General features: G+C 35.6%; 1 protein-coding gene across 2 annotated transcripts in view; it reads right to left on the reverse strand.

Moving 5' to 3' along the window:
• The window catches only part of LOC120633005 (high affinity cAMP-specific and IBMX-insensitive 3',5'-cyclic phosphodiesterase 8), a 260,512-nt gene that overhangs the window by 114,512 nt on the left and 130,153 nt on the right, over nucleotides 1-15,847 (reverse strand). Inside the window, exon 1 of one of the 2 annotated variants that reach the window (XM_039903028.1) lies at nucleotides 862-1,104. The exons of the other annotated variant lie outside the window; for it this stretch is intronic. Within the exon in view, the coding sequence (XP_039758962.1) occupies nucleotides 862-938 (77 nt within the window). The 5' untranslated portion in view covers nucleotides 939-1,104. Of the gene's footprint in view, nucleotides 1-861; nucleotides 1,105-15,847 lie in introns of those variants that run through there. 2 annotated transcript variants of the gene reach the window in all.

Raw genomic sequence — 15,847 nt, forward strand, 5'->3', positions numbered from 1 at the left:
ATAGTAGAAAGGGTAGAAAATTCGGAAATTATAAATTACCAAACATCTTTAGGGATCGAACCCGGGAACGCTCACCACTGCGCCAGGGAGATCGACAAAAGGAATAGATATACAACACACATAAATCCGACATTTGACTGTAAACAAACCCGTAACCACAAACAAGACTACGAATCATCATCAACATATCAACCCACTACCGGCCCACTACAGGGCACGGTTTGCTCCCCCACAATAACCGCGCTTTTTTGATTATTTATTGTACGATCTGCGACTTCGCCCCCGCTTCAGTATCCTAAAATCCCGCGGGATAAAAATCCCGCTGGTTTTGTCTCTAAAGTACTGACTTTAGGGACAATACCTACCTAGTTTTTAATTTTGAAGAAAAATCTGTATGATTTTGACTATACAATGATAAAAAAAGAATAAGGTAAGTTAAAAAAGTGTGTGCTTGAGCTTTCTCGAAGACCATAGAGCGTTTGTAGATTTAAGTTAACGAATAAAGAATTTACTGAAATAATTAAAAAAATATTTTACCTACGAACGCTTTTCAGGTGCCTGTGATAGAACTAAGGATGAAAAAAAATATTTAATTTAATACTATGGGTAATATGGAATTTTGGGATGTAAGTGAAACATTAAAATTAAAAAGGTTTTATTTTATAAGAAACTCTTTTCCTCCCAACAATTTTCCAATTTTGAACCCATGATTCTTCCATCAAGGGCTATCGATACAAGCAACAAGACCGTTTGCGCACTTTTTATTTCTTGCAATTTTATTTATTTAATCTTTCCTATATTTTTTGCTAATAACTACTTAATCTTTCTATCTAATTTCTAATTAAAATCTATCCTAATTACTTGCCTGTCTCAGTTTCATCACTACCTCGTCTTTGCAGCCAACGCTGCACTATTTCGATACTCTCACCGGCCAACATATTTATTGCACATATTTAGTTTTCACAACACCCTGTACACTGCCACATTTTACTTATCCCGATCAACAATCACAACAAACACTTGGTTACCAAAACAATTCAAAACGCTGCAATCACACACGAACTCCAAATAAAATAACAATTGATTTACTAGGTTTGTAAAACCACGATGTTTTTACCTCTACCAATTACAGTTAACGTCATAATGGATTAAAAAAACTAATATGGTTTTTCGTTCAATAAATCATAGCCACAAAAACTCGCGTTTAAAAAAATGCGCGTACCAAAATATAATCTCGAGATGACAACACACACCGCGTTCAAATATCGAATTAATTAAATGATGTTCGTCGACAGCGGAGTGTAAACAGCGAGTGATACCAATTTATTTGTACACCTAAGCATTATCTTCTTCCGCGTGATTTTTAACCTTAACAGAAGGTAACAAGGCTTAATTCACTTTCACTGGATTACGATTTTGATGCTGCAGCGGGGAGTTTGTAAGGCAGCCGGTTAGGTAATGGCCGTCAACTCAAGTAAGTCAGATCGAAGAAGGGGGGTGAATGTAGGACGAGTGCCATGTAAGCATATATTAACTGGAAGAGATACGCGACTTTGCTCTCAATAGGTATTTGATGTGCACGTATCGTTGCAGAATGTACTCGTTTCGGCCCTTGGGGACATTTGTATGCAGGGTGAAATCGGTTTGAGTGTACATTCGTACTTATCGTGAATTGTCTGGCTGCCAAGAGTTTCTTAGAAATACACATTCAAGTAGGCTTCTTGGCTTTTTAATTCTTCAAGTCCTTGCTTTAGAGTTAAGAAATTTGCAATCCGCGCCTTTAAATAGTATTATTGTTGAAGAAGAAGAAAAATAAGGAGCATTTTATTGCACGCAAAATATAAAATAATGCAAATAACACAAAATAACAAGAATAAGAAATAAATTAAAAATAAAGGCGTGCAAAGGCCTTATTGCTTGCCTTATATCTCTTACAGGCAACCTTTGCATTGAATCTTGATAGGCAGAAAAACTATGATTGCAACTAATTGCCAGAAACCTTAATTTTTATCCCCGAGAACCTAAATAGTAACCTCGGTAAGTTAAGGAAGATCAACTAGGGTGTTTTTTTTTTTTTTTTTGGTGATTATTCCTCCCTTTTCCGCGGCGGAAGCACTCTATCTCCATTTTTCCTCATAACCCTTTTTCATGAATTTAGATTTTTTTTTTCGTTACACGAAATTGTATAAATATATATATTTTTAATGTATATTTTTATTTACTTCCTAAAATTTTTTTCTCAAAACCCACAACCACTTTATTAGTGTTTCTCAAACAGGCGGCTTGTCAGTTCAATCCATTTAGCAGTTGACAGTCATTTATTTTACCATACGGTTGAAAAAACGGCAAAAGTTTGTGAGCTAGGAATACTCAGCGGGTGCGAAGTGCGATGTGCTGTTTCCGAACACAATGTACTACATGTAATAATGGCTGAATGCGGCTTCTGTATGTCCTAAATTCTGTGCATATAACATACTTTTTATCGCTGCAATACCCGGTCCCGTGGACTCTTTCTTATCCATTTAGACTTTATCACAATTATTTAACCACACAGGCTATAAAAATGGCGATAAAAAGAAATCCTCCACAAGAAAGTTGGTATTGCGACGTATTAAAGTTTTTTCAATATAATTATGTCTGTTCGAATAAAATTAATGAAACAGAAGTGATAGACGTAAACAAGTCTGACCACCTTTTTTAGTTGTTATAGTAATTAATATGTCAAATGAGATATTATACATTGTAAAAAATGCTTTTAGCTTTATAATTGATCCCTATAAATGTTACACCTCCCTGAATCGAAATGTATTACGTAAGATATATTTACATTATAATATAAATGGGATGACTTTTTGTTTGTCTTAATCGTAACAATAAATTACATAAAGAGAATATAAATAGCAATGCGAGATATTTAAATAGACATTTTTTTTTATAAGAAACAGCGAGTTCAAGCGAAGAGGTGCGGCGAATAACGATAAAATGTTTGGGTAACTGTTAAACACAGAGTTAATGGTAAAGTTTTTGGTTACTAGTGCATGTGGTAATAATTTAAAGTAAAAAGAACCGAATGTTTTTACGGAATAAAAGCGTTCTATGTGTTAATCCTATACACGGCGCGGAGGTGTATCGAAGTCCAATCAAATCCTTTCAACCGTGATTGATGCGTGATTGAGTAACAAACGTCAGCCCATACAAACATTTGTACTGACTTTCACATTTTAAAAAGTGTGATTCTACCATTAACTTACTATCTATCATCATCTTCATATCAACCAATCACCAGCCCACCACATGGCAAGAGTCCAGTGGCGTGCACAACATAAATGTACAAAAGCAGTACATACCCAAATTATTTTATATAACTCGTATTGGAGGGGAATTTTACATTTTATGATATGTACCTGCTTTATGAATATCTACCCTGGTCGAAAAACCTGTGCACGCCATTGCAAGAGTCCCCTCCCAGAATGAGGAGGGTGTAGGCCGTAGTCCACCACGCTGGCCCAAGGCTGATTGGTAGACTTCACATGCCTTTGGGAATATTTTCTAGAACTCTTAGGCATGCAGGTTTCTTTAAACGCACATCTGCTCCGACGTAGACGGGGGGGAAGGAGACGGCGGGAATATGCCGCACGTCTGCTTACCCTGGGAGGCGGCGGGTAGTTATTGGGCTAGCTACACGTCCCTATATGAGTCTCCCTACTGTCTGAGGGGGGGGTCAAGCTGTCCTGATGCCCTCCTCCTTAGCGTAGTAGCCCTGGCAATCAGTTGGGGTTGTTGGTAGACGTCTGGGAAGTATACAACGGGTTCCCCGGACGTCCAATAAAGCCAACGAGAGGGACATGCCGCGGTGGTTTTTAGTTCGGGTAAACGAGTCCCACATAACCTCTGTCCTGCCCAAAAGAACAGAGGTAGCCATAAAGCTTTTCCACCACGACAAAGAAAAAAAAAAGGCATGCAGGTTTCCTCAGGCAGCTAAGTGATATTTTATTGTTTAAAACGCACAAAGGTGCTGGAATAACCACTAGGCTATCATCAGCTCTTTTACTATTCATACTTCGATACTATAATTATAAATAGGGAAAGTGTGTCTGGTTATTTATTTATATATTACTTTGTTTGTTTAGTTACCTATGTTCAGCGCAAGCGCTGCATCAATCTTGATAAGATTTTGCACAGTTTTCATCCTGGAGTCGGACATAACTAGTTTTCACTGCGGAAAAGCACTTTTTTTATTTGTAGGTTCCGTACCCAAAGAATAAAACGGGATCCTATTATGAAGCCTCCGCTGTCCGTCCGTTTGTCTGTCTGTTTGTCCAGCCACCAGGCAGGCCAATTTTTACATATGATGTAGGTGTGGCCGCTATAACAAAAAATATAATAAAACAAAGAGGGCTTTAATACAACAAACGTGATTTTTTTTGCCCGTTTTTGTAGACGCTTGAAATATTCGCAGATTATTTAATTTTATTACAATTTAAAAATAAGTCATAAAACATATTTAAGGGGGGCTCCAATACTATAAACGATATCCCAAATTGTCGAGCCCGGAACCCCAATTAAAAACCCCAGCACTCACCGCTGTGCTGGACATCGTAATAAAAACACATGAAAGAACGGTTCCCTTCGTGAGAATTGAAAAAAACATTACAAACACAGACGACGAAGTCTTCAGTCACAGCTATTACTTAGTTAATATTGCTACGTTTATGCATTTAACCGGTTATCAAAATAACGGTAAAAATCTTTTTGCTTACCTACTCTACATAAATAAAACCTTATTTCGCTCGAGAACTCATAGCAGGTCTGAATTTATACATAAACAAAAAAAACTGGTTTTGTGGGCATCGACTTCCATCTATAGGTAAAAATTGACATAATTTTGTACTTCATATTTTGTTGCACGCAGTTAACAAAACACTTCCAAATGTATTTTTAGATCGTATGAGAGCTAAATTGCCCAAGGAGCTCATAAGTTTTAAAAATAAACAGATATTGCTGGCATAGTACTAAATCAGTAAGAAGAATTAAATATAAGGGTGAATGTGCTATTAAAGTTAATGTATAATTGCTATAGCACTCTTGTATAGCTTGTTGTTTGTCCTTGCTATAATCGGTATAAGGTTCTAATAGCGTTCTAACTCTTATTGTCCAGTTTACATTCAGGTTGGGAATTAGGTTTACATAATAAATATATTGTAATAAATAAATAAATAAATATACTACGACAATACACACATCGCCATCTAGTCCCAAAGTAAGCGTAGCTTGTGTTATGGGTACTAAGATAACTGATGAATAATTTTTATGAATAATATACATAAATACTTATAATATATAGATAAACACCCAGACACTGAAAAACATTCATGTTCATCACACAAATGTTGTCCAGTGGTGGGAATCGAACCCACGGCCTTGGACTCAGAAAGCAGGGTCGCTGCCCACTGCGCCAATCGGCCGTCAAATTGTATATGTTGCATACGTAATATAATGTTATATCGGTGGTTTTAAGGTTAAAATGGACATTCAGGGCTTAGGTTAGATTACCTGTTCATGTATAAATACAAAAAGTATTACATTTTCACGCTAAAAAAATCTCAATACCAGGCGAAAGTTAGGCAATTGGTGCTATCTACCCCCTAGCAGTTGGTTTTTTTTTTATTATTATAAACCCACCCAGTTGCATTGTAGCAGCATGGTGGGTCTATGCTCTCACAACTTCTTTCCTTTGAGAGAGGAGGCGCCCAGCTGTGGGATACAAGCATGCTTATGATTTTACCTTCGGGGTGCGTTGTGGTCTTATAATTTGGGTGTCTCGTGCATTAACTGGCCTGGTCTGGTGGAAGGCTTCGGCCGTGGCTAGTTACCACCCTATCGACAAAGACGTGCTGCCAAATTTAGAGGTATAGGTTGAATATAGCATACCCCCGTCAATGTTAGCCTGCTACTAACTCAAACTGCACACTTCTCTTAGCTTACCACCAGGTGAGATTGCAGCTATTGAATTAAGAACATATAAATATACTAGCTGTTGCCCGCGACTTCGTCTGCGTTTGATTTTGTTTTTAAAGTATTCAGTATCGCTAAGCTTTAAATGAGTATAGTAGTATATATATATAACATGTGACTGCCAATTAATTATAGACAAATAATTTAAAATAAAATAAAATTGCGACTATAATTAAAGATCTAAGCTATCCTATCTCTTAAGTTGGACCAGACTGCTCACGGTGTACCAATTTAATTTTAAATCGGTTAAGTAGTTTAGGAGTCCATCGCGGAAAAACATCGTGACAGGAGATTTATAAATATTAAGATAATAACATAGAATCTTCATTCAGCCATTATTGTATGCAGTATTGTGTCCAAAATCAGGGAAGTTTTCACTGTTTTTGGACGTCCCCCAGCACGTCTCACTTTACACTCTCGGAATGTTGCTAGGTCACTAATTTTTTCCCATTTTATGGTAAAGTTAGAACAGTGAAGGTAAAATAATTACTATCAAATCCTAATTGGTATGAAGTGACTAACCGTTTGTTCGTGAAACCAATCTAAAGTAGAGTGGATTTTGATGATTTAATATTGAATGGAATACAAGTCGTGTACACGGTTTCTGTATGTTCTTAATTCTGTGATTGCAGCATGGCCCATGGGCAGTGGCGTGGACAGAGTTTTCGACCATGGTATGCATAAAGAAGGAAGACGCCATAAAGTGGCTAAACACCTTCGCATTTAATAGTTACACAAAAATTTTAGAGTAGGCAGAGCTTTTATGCATGTATGAAATGCACGCCACTGCCCATGGGCTATCTTGAAGTTGAATAAAAAAAAAGTATTATGTTGACAAAACTATTGGTCTATAAAAACATAAAAATGATTAAATTTCGAACTATCGCTTCTTGTAAATACTGTAGGCATAGGTATTATGTAATACCAGTAGGTATATACCTCATAATGCGTTTGCTGCAACTCAACAACTATATAGTCTACCTAGGTAGTACCAATTACCCTTAGTACCTATTTATAAAATCCCTCTAAGCTAATTCGAGTCACTGTACTTGACTTACTGTCATATTAACCTATTACCGAGTGCGGATTGGTGCACACCAAACACCTTTGAGAACATTATCGAGAACTCTCAGGCCTGCAGGTTTCCTCACGATTTCCTTCACCGTTGATAGTGGAAGTGATATTTTAATTGCTTAAATCACACATTTTCCTAATTTGAATTTGGAATTATCTTCTTTAAAATTGAAACTTGTAATGATACCGAAACCAGCCAGATACTAATAGTATAGCGGAAGAGTATATTACAAGTTCATACATACTATAATGCGAATAGACTTTTTCCCCCAACCTATTATAGGACAGCATTTTTTATCTATACATATCTGTCCAATTACTTTCGCGTAATAAAATTTATAGTTAGTGCCTGTCAATTAAAAGATATTAAATACGTTTCTTATCTCTTCGTGCAGGAACTTCTCTTGAAATTGTGTATTGATCACTTTAAATTTCAATTCTTACAGTAATTAAACTATTTAAAAGTAGCTGATAAAATGAATAGAGATTAAACTGGTTTCTATAAATGTATCGTTCGAAGGCAAATGAATGAACGAACAAATGTAAATATAAAAGCAGTTTTAGTTTACACTAGGTATAAAAGAACAGAAAATATAAAAATAATAGACCGTGTTAGATAGAGGGTACAAACATAGCTTATAAAATAAATTTAGATTAAACTGGATTCTATACATATTTTGTTCGAAGGCAAATGAATGACCGAACTAACAAAATATAGATTCACTTTAAGTTTACACTAGGTATAAAACAATAGCAAAAATAAACTCAATAGACCAAGTTAAATGGTAGAAAGTTTACCAACATAGCTTATAAAATTAATTTAGATTAAACTGGTTTTTATAAATATTACGCACCAAATGAAAGAACGAAAGAATGAAATATAAATTCACTTTTATTTTTAACTAGGTATAAAACCACAGAAACCACAGACTAAGTTAGATAGAGGGTACAAACACAGCTTATAAAATTTTAGATTATACTGGTTCCTATACATATTTTGTTAAAAGGCAAATGAATGAATGAACGAATGAAAATACAAAATGAATGAACAAACGAATGAAAATATAAAATAAAAATAAATTGTAAAATATAAATGCAATTTTAATATACCTAGTGTAAACTAAAAGTGCATTTATATTTTCATTCGTAAAACAAAAGCAAATAAAAACACTTTAGACGAAGCCAGATAGTGGGTACAATTAATGTGACTAATGCGCGAATAGTAAGTAAAACAAAATCTTAAAAAGGACGCACGTCTCAGTCGATTCATAATATTAGCCTGAATTTTATATTTTTGTACTAATCTAACATCCATTCACTTAATCGTATTACGTAATTCTTCCTAAGTAGATTAGTTAATCAATTAATTAATAATTAATTAGTGATCGTAATATTCTGCCTCTAGATTATTATCTTTATTTTATCGTACAATTACTGTCTCGTTGGTTTAGGGGTCAGCATGTTCGACTACCAATCACGTGGTCCCTGGTTTCGTTAAGAGGTCGGACTATAAAATGTATTGGTTATTTTTTTTATAGTAATAATTGACTGACCAAGCATGGCCAACCTGATAGTAAATGGAAACCCATCGCCTGTAAACAGAGTAATTATTATCAGGGTATGCGAGTAACACGTCCATCAGGCCAAGAAATATACGCGATGGCAGTACTTCCACGGAGGAGCTCTGCTCTGCCAGTTGCTATGTTAGCTACGTAAACCGAAAAGCGAATTTGTAAACGTAGTGTTGGACGCAACTGAACAGCTATATAGTCTACCTAGGTAGTTTATGCCGTAGTACCTATTTATAAAATCCCTTCGTTTGTTAAATCAAGCTATTTATTATTAGTATTGTACTGAACGGAAATAGTCCATATAAGCGGCTTTGGCTTACTTTTCGGGGACTTTTACTAAGATCTCATCCGTGCCAGTACTTCCACGGATGAGCTCTGCTCTGCCAGTTGCCATGTTAGCTATGTAAACCAAAAAGCGAATTGATAAACGTAGTGTTGTTGGATAGAAGCAGTCGTTACTTTGCGGAAATCCATGATATATTATGAAAATTAAGCTTAATTTGTTATAACTCCGCGATAAGCAGGAGAATTTGTGTAGTGTAATTTATAATTTTCTTCAATAAAGGCCCTCAACAATTATTCATTGTACAGTCAACATCTCCTGAGGATGCTCCGGTTTCGGAGCGAAACGTGCGTAGAGGGTACATTGCCGAAGATCTGTTTGGTGTGGAGTATAAGGATCGTGCTGGACGACCTCTAGCCCACTGGTGACCTTAATGCGCTTCGGTAGCTGGAAGCGGCTGGGTAAGAAAGGTGAGAGGATTGAGTCACAGTATATATATCAAGCTTTTATCGGAGGATTTTAGTCGGGGGTACTAGCTTTGGGGCCTCGATAGAGCGTGCATCTATGTGTGTGCTATGTCGCATGTTTGTTCGCAGTTTCAATAATGCTTTAATATAATATGATGATGATGTTGAATCTGGTCTCACCGGTTTCGACGATATCCCTGGCGCAGTGGTTTCAAGTGGGAGGTTCCGGGTTCAATCCCCGACAGAGGCAACTTGGAAATTTATAATTTCTGAATTGTCCTTGGTCTGGTGGCTTCGGCCGTGTCTAGTAACCACTCTACCGAAAAATATTAAGAAATTAATTCTGGTACGATGTCACGTGAAACCGATTAGCGGTATGGGTTTAATATAACTGCCATACCCCTAACAGATTAGCCCGTTCCGATCTTAGACTGCATCATCCTTACACAGCAGATGAAATTGCAGTCAACCTCTTACTTGCAGAGGAATTCATAAAATTCAAAATTTAAAATTCATTTATTTCGATTCGGCCTAATATAAGCACTTTTTAATGTCAAGTCTGTCTGTTTGTAGTGACTCTACAACCGGTTCGAAAGGCAGATTCTACCAAAAAAAAGCATTTTGCTCTTCCAACATCAACAATTTACATTTTACATTTTAAGATTCATTTTCCTATCTTGTGAGAGATGAAAGCGGAGCCGGATGCTTCCAAGCAACCTTGTCATTAAGAAATTTATCAATGAATTAAAAAAAAAACCAGGTACGAGTATAAGGCGAAAGTGGCTGTCTGGTCGATCGAATTAAGTTGAAACTTGTTGCCTAGCTAGTCGCTAGAGTTGCCGTTAAATTTAAACTTAAACACCCATATTATAAACTATAGAAAGTAAAAGTCGCCAGCAAATTTGTCTATGCTGTGCAATAAGCCCAGTAATGGGGCCAGGTGCAGTAGTCCATGACGTAACGCTAAGTCTCGAGGACCTGTACCTATATCTAATGGGCTTTTACGCGGCAATAATTTACCTTAATGCAATAGACATGATGACAGTAACAAAGAATCGCTCAAATATTGTATTTATTTAATAATTTATTATAATGACTCATGTATTATGAAACTGGTATTTTTTATTTATATTCTAAGTGCAAAATCTACTACTAAAAATATTTAATTTTAATGAATAAAACTGCAAAATCTAGCAATCCGCTATTAAGTTTATCAAGTGTTTTGTGATTAATTCAAACTATCAGTTGCTCAGTTTTTTTGTTATGAATACCAAAAATAAATTATCTTCACCTATGAAAAAAGGACTCAAATTTGCTTTTGCGTAACGAGTGCGGCCATAATACCCGGCGAGCGTTTTAGCGGGATATATTTTTATAAAATATAATTTGAAAATCTATAATTTCTATTGGATAGAAGCAGGCGTTACTTTTGTGAAATCCATGATATATCATGAATATTAAGCCTAATTTGCTATACTACGCGAAAAGCAGGGAAATCTGTATGGTGTAATTCATAATTTCTTCAATCCTTATACTCCACACCAAACAGATCTTCGGCAATGTACCCCCTACGCACGTTTCACTCCGAACATCCTCAGGAGATGTTGTTTTTACAAAGAATAATTGTTAAGTTAAAAATCAGCCAAATTATAATTACTTTAGCCAAGCTATAATTTCTAGAAAAATAAGATATTATTTGGATATAGTACTCAGAGGGGTCGTTTGGACGTCTACCCTATTTATTATCATTACTTTGGGGTGAGTACTGTGGTTTTAAGTGTGAGATCCTGGGTACAATCCTTGACATTTTGGGAATTTGTAATTTCTGAATTTCCTCAAGCTGAAGTAGCTGTAGCTGATCTGGGCGACTTTAGCTGTGGCTAGTTACCAACCTAACGACAAAGACGACCCGCTTAGCGATTAAGCGTACCAGTACGACGTCGCGTAGAAATCGATTAAGGCTTAATATAACCTAACTTCTAACAGGTTAGCCAATTAGGTTTAGGTTAAATTACAGTCAACGGCTAAATCGTAAGTAGTGGAATAAACATAACAAATTTTGGCTTGTGACATTATTTTTAACTAAATCTGATGATCAGTTAAACTTAAGCCATTAAATTCAATAAATAACCATTAATGGAACTGTTTACACTAGGCGATCAGTTAGTCACGAAACACTTTTTAATCTGCGTACATTGCATAGAAATATCCATTAATATATTCTACCTGATAGTTTTGTTTCTATTTGCATGCCCACCCGTCGCAGTTGGAACTGAAATATTAAAATGGGAACTTTTACGAGCGGAAAACGCCAGCTGAGCAAAATTGCTAGCAATTTATATTTACTCAACCCCTGCCTTTTATTTAATTAGTGCTACTCCGCACTAATTAGTTTATTTATCGCTTAATATTCTTGTCTTATGCATGACAAAAAATATAAAGGAATCTCGTTACTGTATCTATTGAAGCTCTGTTCTGCTGAAGCCTGGCAGACCCAGAATAATGTAATTGTTCTTTTATAAAATTCTAGCTTTCCGCCCGCGACTTCGTCCGCGTGTAATTCGGTTTATGCTCTAAGCGTCTTTTCCCGTAGGATAAAAATTTTTTTCCGGGATAAAAAGTAGCCTATGCCACTTTCTTATGAGAAAACGCGTTAAGAGCGTGATAACCGAATTACACGCGGATTAATTTTATGGGCGTCAAACAAATATAAATTTTGCGCCTCTACCATATTAAATACGTAATAGCTGAAACTCTATTTAAGCGCAAGCGATAACACACTTGGCTATAAATTATTTTACTTTTATTATTACTTTCACAATTTTCATTTATTTTGGGACCCAATTCTTAAGTCCACGCAGACGAAGTCGCGGGCAGAAGCTAGTAGAAAATTTCAAGATACATCGTACGTTGAATGTTAAAATGTTAAAGTTTCAACGAAGAATGACTTGACCGATTTGGCTAATTCAGACTTTGAAATAGACGCTTGGAAGCTTTAAACGTAATATGGAAAAATTCGAGAGGAAAACACTGAAAGCAAAAATTTTTTTACCATAAAAAAGTACTTTATCTGTCATTCTGTCACCATCCCGAGGTGGTACGAAAACAAAGTTTAATGTTACTCTTGGCCACAGATTCACATATTTTTTGCAGATTTGAAGTTATATGTAGCTTCCTTGAGAAGCATCGATAGATGTACAAATAATCGGATAGACTAGAGCGACGGACAAAAGTCACTAAAATAAATGTCGATAATTCCTTATGCTTTCTCCAGTTGCTAAAGGATTAAATACAAAATATTTTCTATATATATTCAATAAAAGGTTTTAAGCTTCAGACTTTTGAAAGAGCAGGAACTGGATGTGAAACGTCTACTATTTGCAAAGGGATAAGTGGATTATCCACACCCTGCGCAACTGAAATTAAATATGAATATAAAATTACCTTTACTTTACATAATACGAGTAAATTTGCCATTTTATTCTTTGAATTATTTCAAACAAACAATTTATTTCAAACACATAAAAAGTAATCCAAAGAATACAGATAAAGTCTGTGATTTCCACACTAGGATTCCCTGTGTCGTGGAAATCACTTCCTTCCAGGTTGAATACAATAAAGATAACTTAATAATAAAATTAAAAAAAAATCAAAAACATAAAAAAAAATTGTAGCAATAATGACAAAAAATTGTTCTTTAATGTGTGCAATGTGTGTGCGTGTGTGTGACTGGGTTGGTGTGTGCATGCGTGTGCATGCGTGTGTCTCTCTGTGTGTTTAATGTATGTTATATTTATTCTTATATTGTGAGCATTTTTTCTGTTTCTCCGTAGCTTGATTCAATTAACCATTTATCAAGCGTCTTTTTATTAAATAGTGCTAGGGCGAAAATTTAATGCTCGTTAAGAGCGCAAACACTGAGAGCTTTTTTCAATCATAAGTCATCGTGATGAACCTGATACCTGTAGAACTCGCGATGTTTTTGAACCTGTTGCCCGAGATACTTGTGTTGTGGCATTTGAAGATATACTTAGCGGCGTTATTTATAAATTATAGGAGTAAAATTATATGACGTAACGAAATTCGCGCGCACATGGTTACACGATTTTAATAAGATGAAGGTAGTTGCGAAACCGAGTTCTGAGTCTTTACGATGCGCGCTCACCCCTTCACAAAACCGACACCCTGAAGTTAGCTATAAGGTATGACAGTGTACACTTTCAATTATCAAAGTCCTCTGATTTAATTTCTTCAACTGTACAATAATCAAATTTTAATGTTCTGTGTAATGAGATTATGCCCGATAATGAGATAACTAGATAATGCGTTTTAATAAAACTTTTGAAAAGATTTTTATCTTGTTACGACAAAGAAGAATAACTTCTAACGCGTCTACATAAGTACATACACGTTTTTTTATGAATTAAGTATGAATGAATGAATGAATACACTTTTATTGTACACCACATAAAAAATAGGCTGTTTCAATTAACTTTTTTTTTAAATATATTAATTTAAAAAAAAATACCAAAATACTCTGTATTACTATTTTTAATTTAAGATAAACTGTTTGTCACACATTTTATCCCAAAAATTTAATATATAATGAAGTAACGTACTTCCAATTTTCGTTAGAGGTAACGAAATTGAAATGACGTGTTGAAATTGAATTTGTAATTGTTTTAGTATCGAGTTTTATTGTATTGTGTGGCCATATAACTGACAAAATGCGTCGGTAATATGATCAAAAACAACATATATTTTTTCGCTGTGAAGAACATAGCTATATGTTAGCTAAAGTTCTTTAGCCTATTTACCATCACTCAGCACTTTTAATATCATATAATTTATATTAATTACCGATTTCCATTGGTTTTATTTTTACTTACGCGGTCAACAGATGCAGTTGTAAATAAATTATGAAAATGAGAGCGTGCCGTCAAAGGAATATTGCCCCTGCTGTATGCATGAATTTTATGCTCTATTCATATTCATTTTATGTTAAAATATTCGATTCACTTAATGCGAAAATGTTTACCATTTCTGATTATGTAGAGAAAGTAATTGTTTGTCAGAGGTAACATTGTTGTCGTTTTTGGTTAAACATAATCATTGTTAACAAGTGGATTCACGCGACTTTGTCCGTGTACAGTTTCTTATGTTCATTTCCTATGTTAATTTTTGTATACAAACTTTCATCTCTTGTTCTACAATATTCCCTGACGGTAATAAGCCCAAGATAAGTAGTAGTAGTTTTTGCTTTTTCTTTCAGGAAAATACTATTATAATCTCTTTCTATCAAATTTTGTGTTAGAGACGGATCAAACAGACTGACAGACAGAAAGACTGACGAAACGAAGACCTCTGTCTCTGTTCTGTTTATTTATTGCCATAGTAGTTCGTGACTACATTTGAACTTAGATCTAAATAAAGCTGATGTTCTGGTTGTCACTGTGTAATATTTAGTGTTAACTTATACAGTATTCGAACAGTTGTTTCACTTTTGATCTAAACGAGGCATAAAAGTTTTTCATTATGGATAGTGTGATAGTTACCTTATATCGAGTTGTTCTGTTAAGAATATCAGTACAAGCTCAGACGTGTTAACCCCCATAACTTGGAGAGCACGTTAAGCTGTGATAAAAAAGCCCATCAACCCGCATTCACACACAACAGCGTAGTGGGTTTTTGGTCTAGAATCGTCTCTCCTATCAGACGCGAGGCCTTTACCTTCTAGACATGTTTAGTTTGTATGGAAGCTCTGGAGATGCGCTCGACCCTAACAATAGCAAGATCCTCCCCTGAGCTGATGCTGAGGGCTCGAGGAGCGAGGCCGCACCGATCATCTTTGGAAGTTATATACGAGTATTTTATGTCCTTCATTTGTTAAAACTTCGACAGTCCGATGTAGGATCTTTTGACGCTTCTCATCTCATCTTTCGATCTAGTTAGGTGACGTGGAGTCCGCCACAGTATTAAATCATTTCTCAATTCGTTAAACTAACCAAAGGTTGAGGCGGTGAAAGCGAATTGGGGAGGCTCTACTTCACTTTCGTGGGCCGAGTTAGAACCTCAGCTCGCACCTTAAACTTTTCTAAGTCTTGTGCGTTTTAAGAAATTAAAATATCACATGGTTCCACGGTGAAGGAAAACATCTTGAGGAAACCGGCATGCCTGTGAGCTCTCCATAATGTTCTCAAAGATGTGAATCCGCACTGGGCCGGCGTGGTAGACTACGGCTATCTCGGGCATATTACTACCCCTTTCAAAATCCGTGGAAGTAGTTCTCTTCCGAAATTTAAGAGTCGTCTGAAGGACAACTACCTGTCTCTGAGTGATGGAATTTGAAGTAGATTCTTTATATTCTTTTTATTTTAATTGTGTGTTAAAATCTACTTATATATATTATGTTTGTTATATAGTTATATATATTATGT

The sequence above is a fragment of the Pararge aegeria genome, chromosome 21 (assembly GCF_905163445.1).
Source record: "Pararge aegeria chromosome 21, ilParAegt1.1, whole genome shotgun sequence".
Lineage (NCBI taxonomy): Eukaryota > Metazoa > Arthropoda > Insecta > Lepidoptera > Nymphalidae > Pararge > Pararge aegeria.